Source organism: Hyla sarda, chromosome 8, assembly GCF_029499605.1.
Source record: "Hyla sarda isolate aHylSar1 chromosome 8, aHylSar1.hap1, whole genome shotgun sequence".
In the NCBI taxonomy this organism is placed as follows: domain Eukaryota; kingdom Metazoa; phylum Chordata; class Amphibia; order Anura; family Hylidae; genus Hyla; species Hyla sarda.
The window spans coordinates 87,998,032-88,024,957 of NC_079196.1; the positions used below are offsets into that span (position 1 = coordinate 87,998,032).

Sequence of the window (26,926 nt, forward strand, 5' to 3'; positions counted from 1 at the left end):
AGATAGATAGCCGGGCATTCAAGTTGACGGGCATTTAACACCCATGGACTATCCACAGTATAGGCCAATGAAGATCTGCAGGATGTGGACAACTGGTATCCCCACTGATAAGCTATTTGGCACATACACAATGAATGGTCAGAAGCATTTGTCTCCATTTATTGTGTAATGGTGGTGCCAGGCTACAGCAACACAGTAAGTATGAGATGTGTTTAAACTGTGCTGCCTTGTGCTTAACAATGACAGAGAAGCAGGCAGGGAATGAATACAGCAGCTGCTGCAGTCTCTGCCTGTGTGGAAAGATAGTCTGCTGTGTAGAACAAAGTTTCTGGAGCAGAACTGGCAAGAGTGCTGTGGGAGGGGAGTAGCGAGGGGGGGAGGACTTTGATGAAGAGCTGATGGAAAGCAATGCATCCTGGGAATTGTAGTACTGAACAACTGCTTAAACAGAGCTAGGAGCTACTAATGGCTGTCTCGCAGATGGGCCTAATTTATCACTTTATTACTGTTAAAGAGTGGGTGACAAGACATTTAGCATTTTTGGGGTGACCTTTTAGATAGGAATCCCTATAGCTCAGTGTAAATGACTGTTCACAGCTAATTGTGAGTCCTAAACTTCCATTAGCTGCTTCCTATGGAGTGTAATGTTGAGTAGTGGCTCTAAGCAGTAAGTAGCTCTAAGACACTTGATGGCGTGAATTGGGGGCATTGCAGGTCAATGGATAAATAGATAGATTAACCCCCTACACACCAGATTGGCAAGTATGTATGCCCTATAGTAATAGATACAGTTCCCCCACGTTAAGATAATCAAAATAAGTTGATATAATAGATAGTATATAAACAGGTGATCGAGTACTATATGGTGCAGAAGTAAAATGTAAACATAAATCAGTAACACTATGTTCCACTTGTGGCACTATATCCTGCTATTAAATAAGGGTGCCTCCCTTATTTACATTGATGCTAGTTATACTACTATTTGCCAAAACAGATACAATTATACAGCAGACATGTGGCTAGGTGCCATTGGTAACCATATAACAGTATAGGGGGACCGCAGTAATACTGGTAATTAGTAGGGGACAAACAGTAAAAAGGGGGACAAAAACCAAGATAAGAGTAATTAACGTAGCAATAATAAAGCCACCAAAGACAAAAACCATATACTCAAGTTTAAGATGCATCATGATGAAAGGCCTCTCAAAGTGTTTCTTCTGACCAAGATCATCAGGAAAGAGATGATGGTACCAGAGGCTGCAGGGTAACTTTTTTTGTAAATAAGTTTTTTATTAAGTTTTTCAAATAAAGAAACACAAGATACACCAATTCAGGTAGATCAGCAATCACAGCAACATGCTGCGTCAAATCAGCAGATGGCAAGTATCCGGAATCTGTAACAGTCAGTCAACTCTTAAACACAAGTATAACAGGTATAACAGGCAAAAAGGACGTTTTAGAATAGGCCGACCTAGAGGGCCCATTTATTGTCCCACCAGTAGAGTAAACATAGTTGCACAGATAGAAGATGTGTAAACTCCAAATAAACCATATTCCAAATATAAAGGGCGTTAGAGGAATAAAAGTATTCACATGTTTGAACGGAATAGAGGATATCGGGGGAAAGGGGGGGCAATCGGGAATTCAAAATCAGCGACAACCAACAGGATGTTCCAATGCATTAGATATCCCTACAGTATGATGCCGTGGTCCAACGCTGCCAACGTTTAGTAAAGGCAGGCATTCTGCCAGAGCCTAAGGCAATTATCTTCTCAAAAGAGTAAGTTGTGTTTATTTTACTGATTAGGAGATCTACGAGGAGACCATTGCTGATTTCCAATTACTCACAATCGCAATTTTAGTGAGGATAGAAATAATGCAATATAAGTCACGCTAGTGGCATGGCAGACCCTTTAAATTAAGAAACAGGAAGACTGATTGAGGGGACCAGGGAACATTGGTTCTCAGCTCTCTTTGCAACAGTCAATCAGGGGTATAGTACCAGCGGAATATAGCTTAAAGTGCAGACTCAATATGGGAAGAACATTGGCAGGCTGCATAGATAGATTTAAAGACGTGTTGCCTTTACCAGAGCCTTAAGGGGTAAGATTTACGGAATAATCTAGAATTCAGTAAGTTACCATAGATTAGCTTCAAGCCTTTGATAGAGGAGGACAGGTGGCGGAGAGCTAGGATGTTTCTGGGGCTGTCAACAGTGTGTAAGCTATGCAGAAAATGTTGAGCTTGTAAATATTTTTTAATTCCTGTGAGGAGAGTATTTTTTCTGTAATTTCTGTGAGGAGAATATTTTTTCTGTGATTCAGTATGTGGGAGGAGGTCATCATTTAAGGTATAATTGACAGACGTGTTAAACTTTGGACGACCCAAGGGGATAGATCTAAGTCTGGGACCAACACCTGTATAAAAGAGATAGGGAGGTTAGCCCAGGAAACTACCTTAGCTGAAGGGGATAAACTATATATGATGTCCATGTGTGATAAGAGGCCTTCACTAGAGGGGTTAAGTGTGGATGAGGGATGGGGGAGGGGGGGGGGAAACTTCCACTAGGGGAGGTGTAGGAGATCATGAAGGGTATATGGGGACACAGAGAGCCTTAATTGCCTGGGAGGTCTGAACTGTTGCACCACCAGTGCTTCAACGCAGGGTACATTTTTATTGTCAGCAAAGCTCATGTTTTCAAAAATGTAGATTCAGAGGAACAGAAGTAGTAATAAATGACGACATGGCTATGACAGGTAAGTTACCTTTCTCCCATAGCTCCAGGTGCATGGCTGGCCTGGTACCCGGCCTGGGATATAGGCAGACATCAGTATTTGATATTATGCTCCCAAAATTCAACCACTGGGAGCCACCGTCACTTCACATACTTGACATTTCTCACTAAGGTTATGTTTCTGTTTGTTGGAGAAGACAGTGAATGACCATAAAAGTGACCATGTTGATGAAAAGTTTTCATCAGTAATTTCAGTTTTTCAATTTGTCATCCTATTCATTCAATGAATGTCAAGTTTTTCAACCATTGTAGTCAGGGACATTAGTTTTTCTGTCCATTTTCACAATGAAATTCATGATACAATGGAAACACTGATAGGATCCTTGACATCCATCATATTGATGCACCTCATGCCATTAGCTGACACAACTTTCACATTACCTTTAATGGATGGCATGATGGGTGGGAGGACGGATATTGTGCCAGACTGAAAAGCAACTTTTTTAATGTCGCAAACAGTGCCTGATGCCACCATGGAAACAACTTTAATATTTATGATGGAAAGAAAAAAATATGTTTTTATGGTTTCTGGATGTGGAAGTAGAAAGGAAACACTAGAAGAGTTTTACTGGTACTTACTGGCTCAATTAAAAACACATTATATGGATAATCAGTATATACGATGTAAGGGAATTTAATGAAGTAACACATATCATTTATTCCGAAGATAGGTGAAAAATTTCTGATGTTGCTGGCGTCCCATCCTTTGGGACCCCGACTGATCATAAGAATAGGGATCCTGTTTCCCTTGTTTTATTGGAATGATGATTGAGCATGCATGTATGCTTAACTGCTTCATCACTACATGATACGTTTTGATTTTCGGAATATTCTTTTAAGGAATTCATGTGTATAAAGATGTGTCCTCCATTATGTTATACCTTGGCTTAATATATCCATAGCATGATCCATTAAATGGAACAAGATGACATGGACTCCCATGTATGCCAATATGTATACCAATATACAAATATGTCCACACTGAATGAATTTCATTAATGACTCCAATTTTCAGGTTACAAAATGTATACATTCTCACACAATTAGTAATAACAGGGGGGGTCCAACCCCTGTGACCCCTCCGTGATCTCCCATACAGGGCCTCCCCTTGGCCTGAGCTTTGCTCCTCTAATGCGTGTGTTGTACCCAACACAAAAGCTGGTCAAAACACGCCTCCTCCATTCATCACTATGGGAGAGGCGGAGACACAGTGTTTGCGTGTTTCTGACTCTCCCATAGAAATAAATGGAGGGGATGTTTTTCGACCAGCTTCCTTGCTGGGTCCCACACGTTATTACAGGAGCAGAGCTGGAGCTGAGCTGGGGTCCCATATGGCATATTGCGGGGGATCACAGCGGTCAGACCCCTATCCTATATCCTGCAGATAGGGAATAATTATTTTTCCTACCGCATATCCCTTTTAATGAAATTCATGCAAACAGGTTTAAGTTGGGATGAATAAATGTGTGGATTTATAACATACAGATGTATCCACCCTTCCTTTTCCTTTACTATTGTGCAATGTTTCCTAACCAGTTTGCCTAAACAGCTGCAGGCACATTGTTTGGGAAACACTGATTTAAAGAAGAACTCACTATATTTTACAATTTCTCAAGAAAAAATTTAATGGGGTACTCCGCACCTAAACAACTTCTTCCCTGTCCAAAGGATAGGTGATAAGATGGGACCCCCGCAATCTCCCTGCTGCACACAGTGTTCGTTTAGAATGTCGGGTGCAGCGCCGGAGGCTTGTGATGTCAAGGCCATGCCCCTTCAATGCAAGTCTATGGGAGGGGACATGATGGACGCCACACCCCTTCCCATAGAGTTGCATTGAGGGGGCACGGCCGTGACATGATGAGCGGGGCGTGGCCATAACGTCACAAGCTTCCGGCCTCATTCACCAGTCATCTGGCATGGAGCGAAGTTTACTTCATGCACCCTGGATGTCTGGGGTGCCGCAGCCGAGATCACGGGGGTCCCCAGCGGCGGGACCCTTCAATCAGACATCTTATCCCCTATACTTTTGATAGGGGATAATATGTCTAGGTGCGGAGTTCCCCTTTAACATAAAATCACAACATGATATCAGAACACAAAATACTTCATTGCTTTATTTACATAATAATATCTGGGTATTCACACATAGACAAACACAATATATATATCTCATGACAGGGTGTCACCAAATCGGGTTGTGGTAAAAAGTTCAAATGTTACTGCAGCTTAGCTTTTATTCCCTACAATAAGCGCTGAGCAGCAATAACCCAACAGAGCCACTAAACAGAAGCAGACAGCATTGTACATTGTGTATAAACGGTCCACAGCTCTGAGGAACCACCAATCGCCACTGTGCTGGGTGTCAGACCCCCAACAATCTAATATTGATGGCCTATCCTGAGGAAAGGGCATCAATAAAAAAAAGTTTCAGAAAACTACTTTAAGAAAAAACAATCATATTGGATGCATTCAGATAAGTATGCTATAGCATAACACAAGTGTAAGAGTGATGAAAGTGGGAAGCAAAGTGTTATGTTATTGTAACTGGATATCGTGTACATTTCATACTCTGTGATAGCACAAGTCTGCGATCTGCCGAGCTGAGAAATGCTTTGGGGAGAACACGAGACATGCATTGAGGTATTGTTGGCTTATCTGTCAAGACACCTGGATGGTTCATTAATAGCAAACAGCTCACAACAAAATGAATGTGCTCAGGATACAGACACTGAGCATGGATCTTGTCTAACAGTCTTAACATCCGAGTGTACAATATTAATAGGGAGAAGAGAACAATTGGAGGATTGCCATGGGAGACTGTGCCATTAATTTACTCTGTGCATTGAGGCTGTTTATGCTAAATGAACACTCACTGCAAAGAAGGGGACGATTATTTACTTACTTGGGTTTGCAGCTGCATACATTCCTGCATAGTAATGGGCAAAAAGAGGCACTTAAGGTTAGTTTACATGACATTACATGTGTCTGCATACAGGACAAGCCTAAAACAGACTAAGTCCACTATTTCTGCATCATCCATGTAACATAAAAAAATGTCTATTAGTGTAGAGTATAGAGATTTAACCACATATTATGCAGATTGTACAGATATGAACCCTCAAATGGAATCGTATGCAGCAGAGATGTTTGTCATTACGATATAATGTTTTCTTTCATTTTCTGTTATTAATGATAACCAGCTTAGTTATAATAATCCAAAGCACTGCATAGGTCACATTTTTATCATATTTTTTCTTTATTATATATATATATATATATATATATATATATATATATAGTTCATTTGAGGAAATACATTGATCAGCTATAACACTGTGACTGCTGCAAATGCGCTGACAGCAGTCACAGAGGGTTTGAAGTGGCGGATATCCTCCTGCTCGCTCTGCTGCTCTTCTGTGACTCCCGCTGGCGCATCGACAGCATGAAATACTCTTCGGATGCGACCCGTATGACCCTGCCCTATGAGAGTTTCACCATAAAGTGATGACATGCTAAAGGGAGCCGCAGTTACATACCTAGGTCTGGGCTTTTGTCTGGAGTTGTGCCTGGTATTCCCACAACCCCACCAGTTTAGCACATTCCATACCCTTGATGCCCTTAAACCTTCATATTGTGTTTTTTGGTATTTATCCTATGTTGTGCAATGCCTCTTGTTTTATTTTTGCAACCCATAAAATAGTCTTGGAACATGACCAGAGGTTCACAGCCAAACCAGAACCTCATCTAAAAATATGAGTATCCATTCATATACAGTAGTGTTGTGCGCGAATATTCGCATTTAGAATTTTTATCGCGAATATCGCAAATTCGCGAATACCCGAATGTTGTGAATATATTCACTATGTATTCGAAATTGCGAATATTCGCTTTTTTTGCGCATATGTGAATATTTGTATATTCCTTCTTTTCACTTGTGGGCCAATTAGAATGATGCAAATACACTTGTCCGAGGTTATCAACAACATTCCTAGCAACCAATAGTAAAGTTGCCCATCCCCTCACTGTTTTCTTCCTCAAATACGCGAATATGTGAATTTTCACATATGTGAATAACGAATACGCGAAATTCGAGAATATAGGATGAACATTCGTCTATATATTCCCGAAATATCGCAAATTTGAATATGGGCAATGCCGCTCATCACTAATATACAGTTGTTTTGGGGGTTTTGCCCCTGATCTGTACAGAGCAAGGTGCTGGTGGTGGGGTGAGAGGTCTTTGACATGGAGGGCCTGTTACAGATTTTGCATAGAAGCTTCAGGTTTGGCCTCTGCTTACAACATGACACTCTTTATATTTAAGAAAAATTTAATACTAAAGGATTGTACATAATAATATTTATTTCAAAAAATGTTTGCATAGGTTCACATCAGCAGAAGACACATTTTATCTACAATTCTGCAAAAAATTTGTCAAAATAAATGCAATGTTATAATGAAATGCACAATCACCCCTGATGCACTTATGCATTTGCATTATACTTTACTCATTGAATGGCCATAATATTTTATATAAATGGACCTAGCATAATGAGTAAGCATTTTCTGTGTACTCGCTACATTAAACCTTGGAAATGCTATGAATAAAATATGTTTATTAACAAGGATTTTTTCTACCCTGGTTTACCAGCAATGCTCTGTAGAATTGTAAAACATAAACAACAATTCACATAAAGGACAGCTGTAACTATATATTAACTAAATAACATATATTTTGTCTTTTGTATGACAGGGCATGATGTACCTGGAGGAACGCCGCTTGGTTCACAGAGACCTTGCAGCTAGAAATGTATTGGTGAAGTCTCCCAACCATGTGAAGATCACAGACTTTGGACTAGCCCGGCTACTAGAAGGAGATGAAAAGGAATACAATGCTGATGGTGGCAAAGTAAGCAGTTTTTATTGGCACGCTCTTGATGTCAGTTTTGGTCACAGTGCACAGTTGCAGCTTATAATATAAATATAACTTTATAAATATAACATTGACATAGAACCAAACCTTATGTTCTCAAAAATGTTTATTCATTAGGTAAATGTGTACAACAGTAATTTTGCTAAATAAAATGTTTTAATACAAAAGCATCGTCATAGCAAACCACGTGCTACTAAGAGTTAGAGAGAAACACCAAGCTACAATAAAGAAAAAGAAAAAAAAACTACCACATCTAAATCCACCAGAATAGACTTTAATGACATGCACTAACCTCATAAAATTGCTACTGAAGATATGATGGTCAACAAGTACTCTCTGGGGATTTGGCTCTTCTTGTACTCAGTAATGGTGTCCAGATGCTGCATTGCATCGGTAGGAGTTTGCACCATGAATAAACCATGAGATGCAGGCCAACAACTCCCTTTGCTGCGAGTGTTGGAATGGACAGGGATCCTAAAGAATACTCACATTTTGAAAATGAAACAAAACTCTTTATTTGCAAAATGCACTTTGCCTATCACATATTTTAGATCATCTTTAAGACACAAGTACTTTCTTGAATCCAGCATCCTCAGTAAAGATGTAAAGAGGTTGTTGGCCTTTATATTCAGGTTAAACCATGCAAGTGGGAACAAAGTACATATATACTATTGACTGAACAAAGCAAGTCTACTGTTCAGCTCAAATGGATCCTGTCTGTGTGTATGGTGCCTTGATAGAGTTGTTTTCAATTTAACTTAATAAAATAATAGAGTTGAATACAAAACCATATTAAATTTGGCTGGGATCGGTCAAGCAAAAGGGAATGACTACCACCTTGATACCTTCTAGATAGTATGTTGTGAGGATGTCCAAAAGAGCCATGCAATCTAAGTCTGGTTTACAAACAGGGATTTGCAACAATTTAATGTGCATGCACACCACACCGACATATTGTAAAACTGACATTGTTATTCCATCTCATTAAAAAATGAGAAGAGAAGCTTAAGTATCTGAAGTAAAAAGGAAACATAGATTCAAACAAATGAGAAAATGAAATGCCCTTAAAAGAGCATCACAAAACCCTGAAAGCCCTGAAAGAAAGAAAAAAATACTGAATGGCTAACAGAGTAAAGTCTATTGTTTACCAAACAACATGTTGTACCTATATTCCCTCTAGACTACTAGGCCTCATATTCAGCTGTTTAGATATACCACTTTGAAAAGAAAACTTATATTATTAGTTTGTGCAGCCATTGTGTGTCTTTAATTCATTTCCTAAAATAACATATTTCAGATTGCGTATACCAATTCTTGCTGATCACATTCACTGAAAGTTTTGTACAGATGTATCATAAGTATATTATTATTTTCTCTATTCAGATGCCAGTGAAGTGGATGGCCCTAGAATGCATTCATTATAGGAAGTTTACCCATCAGAGTGATGTCTGGAGTTATGGCAAGTATTGTTTTCTCTAAGGATTATCATTTTATAGAGTAGCACAAAAATGTAGTCTCTATGGAGTTTGGTCAACTTGTTCTTCATTGTTGGCCATATCTTCTCTCTTAAACTATATCTTTATCCTCTTCTTTGTTATGTTTTTTTACCATATTGTGTCCATACAAGCTTGGAGAGCTATGTATATGCCGGATGATACTTTATCCATACAGGGATCATAGCAGTATTTCTGCTCCCACCAGCAAACTGACAACTTCTTGACTGATGTGTGTTATCAGGAGGGCAGCCTTATAGACAGAACCCTTCTCTGTTTCTATATTCATTAGCCTAACTTATTGTGATAGAATTAAAATGGTCAAGTTCCGAAAAACTTTTCAAGAATTAATGGACTGAAATGTGTGTCTTTTAGGTGTCACTATATGGGAGCTAATGACATTTGGTGGAAAGCCCTATGATGGAATTCCAACACGGGAAATCCCTGATCTCTTGGAAAAAGGCGAAAGACTTCCTCAGCCACCAGTGTGCACCATTGACGTTTATATGGTTATGGTGAAGTGTAAGTAATGGGGGTGCCTGGGTCATTTCATATGTCTTGGTGCAGTTGGAGTAAAAGTTCTCAAAACAAGACCTGTTGGTGAGCAGGGACTCCTATCAAAAGAAGCCTTATGTACACTTAGTGGTTAACATTCACTGGGCTCAGATGCAGAAATTCCAATGAAAGTAGTGGGTGTAGGGTGTAATACATACATAATCACCTGTGTCATTAGAAAATAACCTATTGTTTAAATCAGGTTTTTATTTCAAGTATATATTTTTTGAATGTTTTTTTATTTTTTCCGTTTTATTATCTATATTTTATAATAATGCTAAAATCTTACCGTTTCCAATATGGCCACTAGGCCTAAAAAGTAAACTGAGACTTCCTATTATATATAGGTCAGTAATGCCTTTCTTCTTAGGAGCACAGTAAAAGGTGATACTAGTAGATAGGTAACACTGGGTCCACCACCATTCACAGCAGAGATCAGCATCCCCTCCCTATAAAATGACCTCTGAAATATTGTCACAAAGAATGCCCAGCAGTGTCTCCAATTCTAAATCTCTAAGTCTCCAAATCTGTGCCAAACCGATTCCCTCATCTAAAGCAGATCACGGGTAAAATCGGCAAACTGTATATCTGGATAACAGACCATATTCCAATTTCCTAAAGCCAAGTTGTTGATAGGATAGGAAGCACATGCTAACTCTTGCTGTTTTTCTGATATATATATATATATATATATATATATATATATATGTAATTTTGTTCACGTTCACTAGCATCTGTTTTACTAGTTCTCAGTCTGAGAATTAGGTTTGCATGGGAAATATAGAGATGTTAACAGACCTCATTTCCTACATCCCCATCTGAGTATATGACAGCTTAAAGCATTAGGAGGATATGCATGTCATTATATCATGGTATGAAATATCTCAATATGGTACATTTGTTTCATAAAAAAAAAATATTATGAAATGTGTATAACATAGTCAGTATATTCATAAGAATTAGTGGAGCAAGAGTAAAGCATTGATTGCAGTGTATGAGTCTCCCTGTAGGGTTAGGTTATATCTGGCACAATAATCCTCTTCTCACCTTGTCACAATTTATAATTGTAAATATGGGACAAATATGACAGCATAATACAGACTACTACAGACCACAGAAGACATAATACTCACATAGGATCATTTTGAAAGCGGGAGATTTATCATTGCATTTAGAGCTTTTTTTATTTTTTTATTTTTTATCTGGGTGCACAAAAAGTCGCATGTGCGCCTAAGCCCTTTTTTTTGTGGCTTTTGTGGATACACATAAAATAGCAAACAGATTTCCTTAAGCAACTTTCAGTTTTCACTTTGCAATGGGTGCAAGTTTAAGTGAGAATGTTGCATGTAGGCATTCAAAAAGTGCAAATCCCTTCAAAAAGTCACAAACTTAAAGGGGTACTCCCGTGAAAAACTTTTTTTTAAATCAACTGGTGCCAGAAAGTTAAACAGATTTGTAAATTACTTCTATTAAAAAATCTTAATCCTTCCAGTACTTATTAGCTGCTGAATACTACAGAGGAAATGGTTTTCTTTTTGGAACACAGAGCTCTCTGCTGACATCATGACCACAGTGCTCTCTACTGACATCTCTGTCCATTTTAGGAACTGTCCAGAGCAGCATATGTTTGCTATGGAGACTTTCTCCTACTCTGGACAGTTCTTAAACTGGACAGAGATGTCAGCAGAGAGCACTGTGTTTGGTAGTATTCAGCAGCTAATAAGTACTGAAGGGATAAATATTTTTTAATAGAAGTAATTTACAAATCTGTTTAACTTTCTGGCACCAGTTGATAAAAAAAAAAAAAAGTTTTCCACAGGAGTACACCTTTAAGTCAGGCCTGAGCCAGACCTGGCTTACATAACTGGAGGGCACTTTTAAAAAAAATCACAAAAAGTTGCAGAGGAGAGGAGGAATCATACAAAATGTTGTTCTGAAGTGATTTATTGCTTTTTGTTAATGTGTGCCAAATTTATCAACCCCCCCCCCCCCTATGATAAATATGAGTAATCTGTATAAGCATTATTTTTTTCTGTGATATGACAGGCACGCTTTAAGGATGGCCTGAATAGTTAGACTTTAGAATAGAACCCAATACTGGTTAACTTCATGTAATTTGACACAAGTGTTGAAGAACTGAAATAAATGGAAATTGAGTAAATAACATATGGAGCAATGGATAACATTTGAAGCACAGACCCAGCTCTGGGGAACCTATTTTTGTACATTACAGAATCAATAGTATGTCACTTTCCTAATAGATATAACAAGGAATGAATTCAGATGTCATTTATATTTTGTGTTCTATAAATGGTGAGGAATGTTTCCATGTACTTTCAAGCATAGAAACAATCTTTTTACTCCATTAGTGTCCTGCTTTTACAAACAACTCCTGGTGAATCTATTTTAAGAATGAAAAGATGTTAGATGTTATTTGTTACACATATTTTTAGCTTCTCCTTAACTCCTTAATGACGCAGGACGTTAATGTATGTCCTGGTGTGGTGGTACTTAACGCACCAGGACATACATTTACATCCAGTACATGACCGAGAGCATTGGATGCTCGGGTCATGCGCAGTAGGTTCCAGAAGCCAGGGACCCGCCGGTAACAGCGCACATCAGCAATCGCACTGATGTGTGCCATTAACCCCTCAGATTCCTTGATCAATACAGATCACAGCATCCGCAGCAGTGCGGTCACCAAAATGGATGATCGGATCACCCGCAGCGCTGCCGCGGAGATCCAATCATCCGGCATGGCAGTCGGAGGTCCCCTCACCTGCCTCCGGCTGTCTCCAGGGGTCTTCTGCTCTGGTCTGAGATCGAGCAGACCAGAGCAGAGATGATCGATAATACTGATCAGTGTTATGCCCTATGCATAGCACTGAACAGTATTAGCAATCAAGTGATTGCTAAAGTGTAAAGATAAAAGTTTTAAAAAAGTATTAAAAAAAGGAAAACATTTTGAAAAATCCCCTCCACCAATAAAAATTTTAATTTTCCCTTTTTCAAATTTTACCCCCAAAAAGTGTAAAAAAAAATTATATAAATAATAAAAAGCAAATTTGGCATCGCCACGTGCGTAAATATCCAAACTATTAAAATATAATGTTAATGATACCGTGCGGTGAACGGCATGAACGTTAAAAAAAAGTCCAAAATTGTGGCTTTTTTGTAACTTTTTACTCCAAAAAAATGTATAAAAAATGTATTAAAAGTTTTATATATGCAAATGTGGTATCAATAACGGTGCAAAAAATTAGCCTTCATACTGCCGCTTATACGGAAAAATGAAAAAGTTATAGGTAAGCAAAATAGAGGGATTTTAAACATACTAATTTGGTTAAAAAGTTAGCGATTTTTTAAAAGTGGTACAGAAATAGAAAAGTAAATCTCAGACTGCATCCAGGATACAGACAAACTCAACACAGCTCCCTGGCAGTGAGTAGTGTTGAGTTTGTCTGTGTCCCGGATGCAGTCTGGGATTTAAGACTCCTGCATGAGTCTGAAATCTATAAAAAAGGACTGGTAGGGAGACCCCTAGTGGTCATTTTTTCAAAGTGGAAAATTAAATAGAAAGAAGCCTATTTTTTAATAACATATTATTGGAAAGTTATTCTGCATACATTAATCTATAATATATCAAAAGTTTTTTGATTTAAAGGTGCCCTTTAACTGTAAATTGTACGGCGTGAAAACAAAACCTACCAAAATTTACTAAATTGCAGTTATCTTTTCCATTTCCCCCCACAAATAGTATTTTTTGGTTGCACCATACATTTTATGGTAAAGTGAGTGATGTAATTACAATGGACAACTGGTTGCGCAAAAAACAAGCCCTCATACTCGTCTGTGGATGAAAATGTAAAACTGTTATGATATGAGTCATTAAGGCCAAAATCGGCCTTAAGCGGTTAAAGGGAACCTGTCACTACATTTTGGGACACTAAACCATCAGTGTGTCTTTATGCAGCTGGGTTGTATGGCCTAAAAGGCCGTCATCATTAATACCCCCAGTTTCCGAATTACTTATTATCATTTTCTTTACCAGAAATGAGTCCATGTCTTATTTCTGGCAGCTGTGAATTAAGCATGAGTATGGATGTGATGTGTACTGACCAATCTTCACGGACTCATGGCCCTGATTTTTTTTGTAGTTTTGTGTTTTTTTTCCTACTGGGGCATTGGTCAGTAATCTGTGGTGCTTGAGAAATTAACTTCATGAAAATTGCTAAATCCTAAAAATAAATACATCAAAATTTTAATTTATTTTTCATTTCTGTTTTCTATTTATGTTTTCATTTGCCCCATGAAAAAATTATATAAAAAAAATAACTAAAAATATTATTGTTAAAAAGACAATATGACCTGTTTATGCTTAAAACTTAAACTTAACCAAAGTACCCTATATCCCCATTAATCCTAGATTATTTATGTGAGAACTACAGTATAGAAATAGTATATATAGTTTTGTAGAAACATGTTGGCCACTTTTTTTTTTGGTAAGTATTCCTCACTTAAAGTGTTCCTATCGTTATGCACATTTGTAATATACATTGCTTATAAAAAATGCTCTCCCTGCAGCTATTGCCTGTGTGTCTCTATGAGGAGTCCAAATACAGGAAGTGAGGGCAGGACAAGCAAGGCTCTGTGTAGGCTCATGGCTTGTCAATCATCCTGCTGTTGGAGCTGGGAACATATCACAGAGCCTCACTGCACAGAGCCCTGCTTGTCCTCAGTGCACGGAGCCCTGCTTGTCCTCAGTGCACAGAGCCCTGCTTGTCCTCAGTGCACGGAGCCCTGCTTGTCCTCAGTGCATGGAGCCCTGCTTGTCCTCAGTGCACAGAGCCCTGCTTGTCCTCAGTGCACAGAGCCCTGCTTATCCTCAGTGTACAGAGCCCTGCTTGTCCTCAGTGTACAGATCCCTGCTTGTCCTCAGTGTACAGAGCCCTGCTTGTCCTGAGTGTACAGAGCCCTGCTTGTCCTGAGTGTACAGAGCCCTGCTTGTCCTCAGTGTACAGAACCCCGCTTGTCCTCAGTGTACAGAGCCCTGCTTGTCCTCAGTGTACAGAGCCCTGCTTGTCCTCAGTGTACAGAGCCCTGCTTGTCCTCAGTGTACAGAGCCCTGCTTGTCCTCAATGTGCAGAGTCCTGCTTGTCCTCAGTGTACAGAGCCCTGCTTGTCCTCAGTATACAGAGCTCTGCTTGTCCTCAGTGCACAGAGCCCTGCTTGTCCTCAGTATACAGAGCCCTGCTTGTCCTCAGTGCACAGAGCCCTGCTTAGCATCAGTGTACAGAGCCCTGCTTGTCCTCAGTGTACAGAGCCCTGCTTGTCCTCAGTGTACAGAGCCCTGCTTGTTTTCAGTGCACAGAGCCCTGCTTGTCCTCAGTATACAGAGACTTGCTTGTCCTCAGTAAACAGAGCCCTGCTTGTCCTCAGTGTACAGAGCCATGCTTGTCCTCAATGCACAGAGCCCCGCTTGTCCTCAGTGTACAGAGCCCTGCTTGTCCTCAGTGTACAGAGCCCTGCTTGTCCTCAGTGAATAGAGCCCGGCTTGTCCTCACTGCACAGAGCCCTGCTTGTCCTCAATACACAGAGCCCTGCTTGTCCTCAGTATACAGAGCCCTGCCTGTCCATTCACACTTCCTGCATTTGGTCTCCTCACAGAGACACACAGGCAACAGCTGGAGGGACAAAAATGTACACATTTTTAACCAATGTATATTACTAATATACATATAATGTTATTTTCAACACTATATAAAAGGTGTTTGCTTATGACAGGTACACTTTAAATCACCCATTCCAAGGGTAATTGTCTCATAGAGCACGACAACCCGACCAAAACATTTCGAGAACCCATTAATAAATCATGGCCAATGTGTATACATGTGAAGCTGCTGGAGATGAGTCCTCAGGTAAAATAAATGTTAATAAATGTTAAAATTAAGGAAAGGGCAGAATTATTGTAGGCAGCTTTAAAAAACTAATTCTTAGTTGGGAAAAAAAACATGCTGATGGTTTAGTGTCCCAAAACATGATGACAGTTTCCATTTACCAATCATAGAGAATCCCTTGATCTACATACTATGCTTGTTTACACATTATCAGACCAAGGAGATATACAAATGTAGCAGTGGTGAATTTTTCATTTATCTTTCTGTGACTACCCTGTGCATTGCAATAAAGAAAAAAAAATAATAATAATGTTGGAGACTTCCCAGGAGTCCTATGCAAAACTGTAGATAATGTAAGGATTTTCTGCATCAAAATGGTTGTACCAAATAACAAACTCACTACTGCTACATCTGATAAACCTAGCACTATTATGTGAAAGTAGATTCTAACTAGGTACATGATATAAATCTCCCTATACACTATATGGCACTAACATATCAGGTCTATCCTGCCCCACAGTGCTGTGTTTGCCTTCAGCAGTATATAGGATTACAGCAATTCAACCAAAACATATATTTTGAGGATAATACTTATGTCTCCCACAATGTAATTAGAGAGCAGTGAGTCCCTTCTATCCTGAATTGTGTCTCTCCAGTCCATTCAATCTCATTATAAACCAAATCTCCCAGGAGCTTCTGGCTTCATTTAAGTGCGATTAAGGCCGCGCTCCCTTAGAGATGTCCTTGTTCCCTATCTGGTTTATCCTGAAAGGCCACTGCATTACAGTACGGGGAACCTGTGAGGATGAATGAGCCTTTTATTAATAGGAGACTTTGGGCCCGGTGTGTGTGTTCATGACAAGAATGCAGAGTCTTGTAATGCCCCCTGCTGACTCAAGCCTATTCCGGGTGCTGCATATTTATTTATCACTATGGCAAACGGTTGAAGTCAATAGAAAAAAAGCCTGCTCTTGCATTGTCTGTCTACTGGAAAAATACAGATAATTACTAAATCACAGGAAACCAAGTCTTTTTTTCTACTGCAACCAAGAATATGCCAAGGAAATGTACATAGAAAATGTGTTATATATAAGAATTGTTATACAGTAATATATCTCCAGAAATTAGCACAATAATATTTCTATACTCCAGCATCTACAGAACAAGCTTGATATGAGGATATCATGTTAGGGAAATGTCCACACATTAAGTATATATATATATATATATATATATATATATATATATATACTTAGTATATATATAGATATATACATACACGCAGGGCTCATGTCCTTCAGGAATGCATGGGAACTAAGTTCCTTAAGTACCTGCACTTTTTCCACAGTTCCCATTAGCAGGTGTCCTACAGGACCACCCCATATGTGGAAGAGTTCCCACACTTTTTACTCCACGACTTGACCCCTATATATATATATATATATATATATATATATATACACACATACATACAGTGGGGAAAAAAAACATTTGGTCAGCCACCAATTATGCAAGTTCTCCACTTACAAAGAAGCCTGTAATTGTCATCATAGGTATACCTGAACTATGAGAGACATGATGAGAGAAAAAAATACAAAAAAATTGCATTGTCTGATTTTTAAAGAATTTATTTGGAAATGATGGTGGAGAATAAGTATTTGGTCACCTACAAACAAGCAAGATTCCTGGCTCTCACTGACCTGTAACTTCTTCTTTAAGAGTCTCCTCTGTCCTCCACTTGTTACCTGTATTAATGGCACCTGTTTAAACTTGTTATCAGTATAAAAGACACCTGCCCACAACCTCAAACAGTCACACTCCAAACTCCACTATGGCCAAGACCAAAGAGCTGTCGAAGGACACTAGAAACAAAATTGTAAACCTGCATCAGGCTGGGAAGACTGAATCTGCAATAGGCAAATGTGGGAGCAATTATTAGAAAATGGAAGACATACAAGACCACTGATAATCTCCCTTGATCTGGGGCTCCATGCAAGATCTGACCCCGTGGTGTCAAAATGATTGCAAGAACGGTAAGCAAAAATCCCAGAACCACACAGAGGGACCTAGTGAAGGACCTGCAGAGAGCTGGGACAAAGGCTACCATCAGTAACACACTACTCCGCCAGGGACTCAAATCATGCAGTGCCAGATGTGTTCCCCTGCTTAAGTCAGTACATGTCTGAGCCTGTCTAAAGTTTGCTAGAGAGCATTTGCATGATCCAGAAGAAGATTGGGAGAATGTCATATGGTCAGATGAAACCAAAGTAGAACTTTTTGGTAAAATCTCAACTCGTCGTGTTTGGAGGAGAAAGAATGCTGAGTTGCATCCAAAGAACACCATACCTACTGTGAAGCATGGGGGTGGAAACATCATGCTTTAGGGCTGTTTTTCAGCAAAGGGACCAGGGTGACTGATCCATGTAAAGGAAAGAATGAATGGGGCCATGTATCGTGAGATTTTGAGTGAAAACCTCATTCCATCAGCAAGGGCATTGAAGATGAAACGTGGCTGGGTCTTTCAGCATTACAATGATCCCAAACACACCATCTGGGCAACAAAAGATTGGCTTTGTGGGAAGCATTTCAAGGTCCTTTAGTGGCCTAGTCATTCTCCAGATCTCAACCCCATAGAAAACCTTTGGAGGGAGTTGAAAGTCAGTGTTGCCCAGCAACAGCCCCTAAACATCACTGCTCTAGAGGAGATCTGCATGGAGGAATGGGCAAAAATTCCAGCAATAGTGTGTGAAAACCTTGTGAAGACTTACAGATAACATTTGACCTCTCTCATTGCCAACAAAGGGTATATAACAAAGTATTGAGTTGAACTTTTGTTATTGACCAAATACTTATTTTCCACCATAATATGCAAGTAAATTCTTTAAAAATCACACAATGTGATTTTATGGATGTTTTTTTCCCCATTATGTGTCTCATAATTGAGTTATACCTATGATGAAAATTACAGGCTTCTCTTATCTTTTTAAGTGGGAGAACTTGCACAATTGGTGGCTGACTAAATACCTTTTCCCCCCACTCAATATATATATATATATATATATATATATATATATATATATATATATATATACACACACACATATATATGCAGTGGATTTTCCACAGGAGAGACTTTTCACTATAACGTTTCACTACTCCCGTCTATGGCAGCCTTAGACTATTTTACTTTCTTTATTATGTTTAGGCATTGTGCTAAAGTAAACTAAAAAAAAATGTATTCTATTCCTCATCAGTCTTTACTCATTACCTCACAGTGAGACTGTAAAAACAGAGTTTTAGAATTGTTTGCAAATTTATTAAAAATAAAAAACTAACATTTTTCAAGGACAAATGTAGCTTTGAGGGCCTCCTTTTCCTCTTGATCATATCTGAGATGTTTCTACACCTTGGTTGGAGTTACTTGTGGTAAATTCAGGTGATAGAACATGATTAGGAAAGACACAGCCCCTATATAAGGTCTCACAGTATTACAAGGCATATCTCAGCCACGAGCCAAACAAAGCCACAAAAAGAAGAGAACTGCCAGTAGAGCTCAGAGGCAGGATTATGGGGAGGCACAGATCTAAAAAGGGGTGGAAAAAAAACCATTTCTACTACACTAAATGGTCCAAAGAAAAGAAGTTTGGAACAACTAGGACTTTTTTTTTTTTTTTTTTAGAGCTGGCCATCCCACCAAACTAAGTAATGGAGGGAAAAGGCCCTTGCAGGAGAGGTAACGTAGACCGCAATGACCACTCTGGCTGAGCTCCAAAAGATCTGGTGTGCAGATGGAAGAAACTTCCGTTATATCATCCATCACTGCAGCATTTCACCAATCTGTACTTTATGGCTCAGTGAACAGAAATAAGCCTTTCCTCAGTAAAAGACACACGGAAGCCTGCCTCGTGTTTGAAGAAAAAAAAATCACCTAAGAGCCTTCTAGACTGGGAGATATAAGATTGTCTGGTCTGACAATTGTGATGTCTGGTAAAAACCAGGCACTGCCCCCACCTGCCCAATACCATCCCTACAATGAAGCATGTTGGTGGCTTGATCATGCTGTGGGAGTGTGTTTTTCACTGGCTGGGATAGGGAGACTGGTCAAGGTTGAGGGAAAGCTGAATTGAGCACAGTACAGAGATATTCTCAATATAAACCTGCTACCGAGTGCTCTGGACCTCATACTGGGCTAAAGGGTCACCATCCAACAAGACAATTACCCTAAGCACACAACCAAGATGGAAAGCTTTGTGTATGTCATTGAGTGGCCCAGTCAAAGCCCTGGCCTATACCCCATTGAACATCTCTAAGAGACCTAAAAATGGCTGTCCAAGCAAAGCACTGTTCCTTATACATCATAGCTGATCCATCAGTGAATAAAAGATAAACTGCCCCCAATTACTTAATATAGAAAAAAAAATCACTTAAAGGGGTACACCGGTGCTTAGACATCTTATCCCTGATTGCGGGAGTCCCGCTGCTGGGGACCCCCGTGATTTTGCATGCGGCACCCCGTTTGTAATCAGTCCCCGGAGCGTGTTCGCTCCGGGTCTGATTAACGGCGACCACAGGGCCGACGGCGTGTGATAACGTCCCCAGCAGCGGGACTCCCGCGATCAGGCATCTTATCCCCTATCCTTTGGATAGGGGATAAGATGTCTAAGCACCGGGGAACCCCTTTAATGTTGTTTTCAACTCATTGACAAAATGAGCATCTATAACTAGGCAAACTGTGTGCACAAGAGTTAAATCCCTGTGAGCTACATTGCAAATACTTTAAAAAAGCTTTGTACTTTATCTTTTCAGTGTAAGCACAGAAAGGATATGCACCAGTAAACAGGGGGCTTGGGAGAAAAAGAGAGAGAGAGGCAGGGACATGATATATACGGTTTTCTGTAATGCTTCGTTCTGGAGAGAGACATGTTTTTCACCTTGGCACAAATAACTAACTTATTCTCTGCCAGAAGGCCCAGCAAACTATCACAGGATGATTTTACCCCTGTCCTGCTTTAGAAGACGGCAACATATTTCTTTAGAAAGGATAGCATGCCACCTTACTACCGCAACACGTGTAGAACGTACATTAAAATAATGTTATGAAGTTTTTTTTTCTCTTTGTTTCCTCTTATATTCCAAACATAAACTGATATGGTTATTGATAGGCTTCCTATAACATATCAAAAACATTTCCTGTACATTTCCTGTTATGTACAGGAAATATCTTTTGAGATGTAGAACTCCAGACTTCTAATACAACATTGGCACCTATGGACAACAGTTGCTAGGGTTAGCACTCAGAGATTGGGAAATGTGTATGAATATATTTAGCTATTGATCCCCGGGAAAACAAGTCCTGCCCATAAGAATAATAATAATAGTAATAATAATAACATTTTCATAGAGTCAAAATATTTCACAGCTACAATTCTGATACACATATGTACTGTACTTAACTTAGACAAAACAGAATTATACTTAATGTTCAGTCAAGAGGAGTGAGACACCAAGAGCTAACAATCTATAAGGAAATAGAAGTGCTTTAGTTAGAAAAGGTCCAGCAAAAGTACCTAATTTATATTTATAAATCCGTACCATTATATCACTAATAAAACCCTAGCCCAACCTCTCACCACCTTTTAATGTAAAGAAAAACAAAGGGAAAATATTAAATATGTAAATAAATAGATACATATGAAAAATAATTAAAATGCTGTTTTATTTTTATAAATGAAATATGGAATGCACAACTATATGCAAATATATTGTAAGAAAAATGGAATCCAGAAGGGGTGCTTCCGGCACTGCAGCACTCTATCTGTAAACCTTGATGTACGGGAGTACGTTTGTCAAACTGACTGCTTAGGTAAGACTCTGCTTGCGGTGGTGCTCAGTCAATAAAGACAGGTGCAAGTAGACAAAACAAGACGAGAAGACGGCACTCACCATGCAGGGAAGTCTTTATTTTCTTAGAGCGGCATATCGGTGTAGACAGGCGGGGAAGGTACAGAGGAGGAGGGGTAACCGGGACACAGTGTTTTGTGGGCCTGCGCGCACTTCCTCATGCCGGTACTACGTCCTAGCGCGTCATCACCCAATATGTAGGGCTGACGCGATGGGTTGCTAGGAAACCTGGAATGCAACTGAGGTCACGTGACTATCATGTGACCTTCAGAAAAACACACGATAATAACAACAAATTACAGGTGAGTGAACAAATCCAATACTAAAACTAAACAGTTAAAAACTATCTCAGTCATTAATATGGTAACAATTAAAGTGCTCATAAAAAAGCGCTATATTCATTGCGGTCATTAAGTCCCAAATTGTTCAGGGCATCTAGTTTTGGAATCCAGAGTGCCTCACGTTGTAGCAGTTTATGTGCTCGATCACCTCCAAATTTAAGTGGGAGTACTCTCTCTAACCCACAGAATTGGAGATTACTGCACTTGCCCGCGTGTGCCTCGTTCATGTGGGAGATGAAACTGGGGGCACCAGATCCGGTTCGGACGGAGCGAACATGCTCCCAAAACCGGACCTGGAGCTGCCTAATGGTCTTCCCCACATAGAACCTGCCACACGGGCAAATCAAAGCATATCCTACATAGGAAGTCCTACACGTAATGAGGTCTTTGACAAAGTGTGCAACGCCACCTATCTGGATATGTTTCCCTGTGATCATGTGTGTACAGTGGGGGCAAGAACCACAAGGATGATTGCCAATAGGTAAACAGTTTGTGAGCCAATCAGATCCTGTGCTACGAGTAACTAATTCTTGGTGTGCTTTCTTGAGTTTTTCGCCCAAGGTGACGTTCTTTCTGAATGTAATTAATGGGGGAAGTTTAACCACATCTTGTAAATATACGTCCGACTCCAACAGGAACCAGTTGCGTCTAATAGCGCTAATAACATTCTGGTTCATGTTGGAGTTGGCCAGAGAAAAGGTGAAACGTTTGGCAGCTTCCTTAAGAGGAGATTTTGTTGTAAATAGTGTGGACCTATCAGTACTTCTAGCTCTATTCAGACCGGTGTTGATAACACCTTCTGGATATTGACGTTGTAAAAGGCGATTTTTTTAGATCTTGAGCCTGTGTCTCAAAGACATGGGGTTCACTATTGATCCGTTGAAGACGGAGAAACTGAGAATAAGGGATGCTCTTCTTGACATGTAGGGGGTGGGAACTATGGAAGTGAAGCGAGGTGTTGCGGGCAATAGCCTTCCGGTATCCTTCAGTAGTCAAAGACCCATCAACTACCTTCAGCTTCAGATCCAAAAACTATAATTTGTCACCCCCAAACATGGCAGTGCAGAGCATATTTTCTTTGTTGGTGTTATTGAGGTAAGAGCCAAAATCAGAAAAAACCTCTTCAGTGGAATCCCATATGACTAGTACGTCGTCAACGTATCTACGGAAAAATTTAATAAACCCAATAAAGGGATTGGAGGAAGAAAACACGTAGCGGTGCTCAAAGACGGCGAGAAACAAGTTGACATAAGTGCAAGAGACCGGCGTGCCCATTGCTGTGCCAGTCTCCTGCCTGTACCAACTCTCGCCGTCTCTGAATTCATTGTGGGTCAAAATGAACCGCAATGAGTCGCATACGAATTGAGTGAAGTCTGTGGTCTTGTCGGTTTCGGACAGAAACTCACTGATAGCCTGTACACCCGCATCGTGGGGGATGCGGGTGTACAGGCTCTCAACGTCAAAAGACGCTAGTCTGTAAGTGGGCTGCCAATTGAAATCGTGGAGTTGGAGTAACAAATCACCAGTGTCTTTAATGTAAGTGGGGGTGCTGGGTAGTAAGGGTTTTAACAGCCATTCAATGTAATGGGAAAGGTGTTCGGTCGCAGAGCCGATCCCTGCCACAATGGGGCGTCCAGGGGGTCGGCTCTGCGACTTGTGCACCTTGGGCAAAAAGTACCACCTAGGATGTCGTGGTGCATTTGGAATTAATTTCTCAGAAGTTTTCTGAGAAGGCGGTAGGTGGCAGTATCACTTAGTAATCGTTTTTTCTCCAAGTAGTAGGCTTCGGTGGTCGTTACGACAGTGCTTCCACCTTTATCTGCCTTAACAACTCTGAGGTCTGGTCTAGACAGTAGCCACATTAAGGCCTTCTCTTCTCCAACTGTGAGGTTACTCTTAACAGGAGGATATAGCAAAGCCTTTACATCCCTACTAACTGCCCGGGTAAAGAGGTCGATAGGACTTCCTGCTGGGGTAGGGGGGGAAATCTAGAAGGGTTGCCTTTTCTTAAAGGGGGTACCTCTGTGGGAGACAGATTCTCATAAGATTCAATGTTCTCTGCTAGTGAGCATAATGTATGTAATGTGTTCCTATCTACAGATGTCAAATCTAAGATAGGAGAAAAACCTAGGGGACCAATCTTGGCAGGAACTTCAGCTTCTCCAAGTACATAAGACGCACTAGATGCATGTGATTTATTGAATAGCTTGTGCAAACCCATTTTCCTGGTAGCCTTATACAGGTCTACCTCAAATTGGGTGTAAGAAAAAGTTTGGCACAAGCCAAAATTGAGCCCTTTTGACAAAAGTGACATACACTCATCAGTGAGGGTAACGTCCGTCAAGTTCAAGACATTGTCTGTTACAGGGTTAGTCTTTAGTCCCTCCATGTCACCCCTTTCCTTTTCCTTCCAGTGCCTGGATTTTCTTTTCCTTCCTCTACCCCTCCTGATGCTCCTCCTAAAGGGGAGGGACCGCAGGCACGGGTGGTTTTGCCAGACTGAGAATCATCGGACTGGGTGGCATCTGACTCGGAGGTCCAGTAATCGGGGGGCTGCCTTCTTGGGTTATTGCGTCTCTGAGCTGGGAGATTCCTGGGGCGCCCATTCTGCTTCTTAGTATTCCATGTGAATACTTGTGCATTATCGTAATCTGCCTTATCGCGCATGAATTTTTCACGGTTGCGTTCCTTAATTTCTGCCTGGGTCACTGTCAATTTCTTATTCAGTTTCTTAAAGAATGCTGTGGCAATGGATTCACTGACTCTGGTGTTGTATTCCGCCTTAGTCTTACACAACTCAGCAGTCGTAATAGCATATTCCATCTGGCTCTTCTTAAGCACGATTTTAGTGAGGTTAAGGGCATGGTCTAAGTGGGCTATCCGCTAAGGTGGTGATGCGATGTTCAAGGGATCTCACCCCCATAATGGTCAACTGGTCTGTAGTGTTACATGCCAGGAAGAATGACCCCGCCTCCTCTCTCCCCGCCTGTATGCCTGACTCTGAATGCAGGGCAGTGTGTTGTACATCCATATCCATAGGAATGTATAAATCCTAGTACAGTGGTGTAAGCGTGCTCAGGAAGCTGGAAACAAGAAACAAATACTGGAATCCAGAAGGGGTGCTTCCGGCACTGCAGCACTCTATCTGTAAACCTTGATGTACGGGAGTACGTTCGTCACACACTGACGGCTTAGGTAAGACTCTGCTTGCGGTGGTGCTCAGTCCATAAAAAAAGGTGCAAGTAGACAAAATAAGAGACGAGAAGATGGCACTCGCCATGCAGGGAAGTCTTTATTTTCTTAGAGCGGCATATCGGTGTAGACAGGCGGGTAAGGTACAGAAATGTATATGGAAATTACAATATAGAAATATACAGATTTCCATTGGTCAATATTGTCTCAAAGAATTAACCACAACTTGTTTTTTCTTTTCCAAAGGTTGGATGATTGATGCTGATAGTCGACCCAAATTTAAGGAGCTGGCTGCAGAATTTTCTAGGATGGCAAGAGACCCTCAGAGATACCTTGTCATACAGGTACCAAATATCACATATATATCTAGAACATAGAAAACTGTGTATCAACCATTTTTGATTAACCACTTATATTGCTTATATTCTTGGACCTGAAAGGATATATGATGGCAGGGATTTTTGGTTATATTAATCATTTTACATTGTATAATGTATTAATCATTATTGTAATATAATAAAAACTATAGACAATTAATGCAGTAATCTACACATTCAGGGTCTATTGCAGCGCTATCCATTTTTTAAAAATAGTTTTCTATTATGTTTAAAGGGGTACTCCGGCCTTAAGACATCTTATCCCCTATCCAAAGGATAGGGGATAAAATGTCTGCTCGCAGGGGTCCTGCCGCTGGGGAGCCCCGTAATCTCTCATGCAGCAACCACCTGTGTGAGCTGCACACAGCGCTGGAAGCTCCAAGTCTGAAGCCTCACAACCACGGGGCCGAAGTATTGTGAAATCACGACTCCACCCCCCCTGTGATGTCACGCCCTGCCCTGTCAATGCAAGACTATGGGAGAGGGAGTGACAGCCATGCAGGAACACTAGAGGTAAGGAAAGGTTAGTTTTATTACACACAATGGGCAAAAAATAAAATAAATGGTAACCCCTTTAAAATACCGAGTAGGGTATTAATGTTTGATTAAATATTTGAGAATTATTTGTCTATTGTGCTAATAATAATAGTAATTGTAAAACCAACTTACATTACACCCCCAGTGGTACAAGCAGGGCCATGGATGTGACTGGATTTGCAGCCTCGTGAATGTGCAAACTATTTCCTATACATCTCAGACAATCTCATTTTTATCCTTCCTCATGTTGCTATAATCCAGGTCCATTGTGCTTAGTCTAACACATTTGTATCTGTTCCCTATTGTGGACACCATGCTGTTACTAGGAACTAGAATATCTCTATTGTCCTCAGTGATGGTGAGTTACTGCCATTGTGTGCTGGGGAAGATAATATAATACGGGACGCTCATACAGGATTGCAGTGTCACAGTCTTTAAAAATATAATTGCCATAGCATCCTTAGTGTTTTGCAGGTGGCCTTGTGCTTTAAGGAGCACACAGAGCACATCTTTAAGTAGATCCTGCCAATTTAATTGACTTCCTTAAAGATACATAATTATAGGATTCATTTCTGTGTCTTTCAGGATTATGTAAATTTTCTTCCCACTTTAAAGGATCAGAAAAAGAAAGTGTAAATGGTGGTTTCTTGTAAGGTTATACATAAAGCTGTATTCATGATAACGTCTCTTATTCCTGTATTATTGTAATTCATCATACTAAATTTGCTTATAACATTAAGGACTATGAGGTTACATCATTGTACCGAGTTCAACTTAATTGTCTGATTAAAGGTCACAGAAGAAACTCAAATCCCAGCCCTTTAGAGCTTTACAATTCAGCACAATGCAAAAAGGCCACACTCACTTGAGTGCTACTTAGCTGCAGTGCCAGGCAAGCCACAG

The 26,926-nt window shown here is 40.1% G+C and overlaps 1 protein-coding gene across 4 annotated transcripts in view; it reads left to right on the forward strand.

The window, feature by feature from the left end:
• ERBB4 (erb-b2 receptor tyrosine kinase 4) overlaps nt 1-26,926 on the forward strand; it is a 1,050,606-nt gene that overhangs the window by 966,786 nt on the left and 56,894 nt on the right. For all 4 annotated transcript variants that reach the window (XM_056534264.1, XM_056534265.1, XM_056534266.1 and 1 more), the window contains 4 exons: nt 7,548-7,703; nt 9,111-9,186; nt 9,596-9,742; nt 25,356-25,453. In XM_056534264.1, coding sequence (XP_056390239.1) covers nt 7,548-7,703; nt 9,111-9,186; nt 9,596-9,742; nt 25,356-25,453 — 477 coding nt within the window. The remainder of the gene's footprint in view (nt 1-7,547; nt 7,704-9,110; nt 9,187-9,595; nt 9,743-25,355; nt 25,454-26,926) is intronic.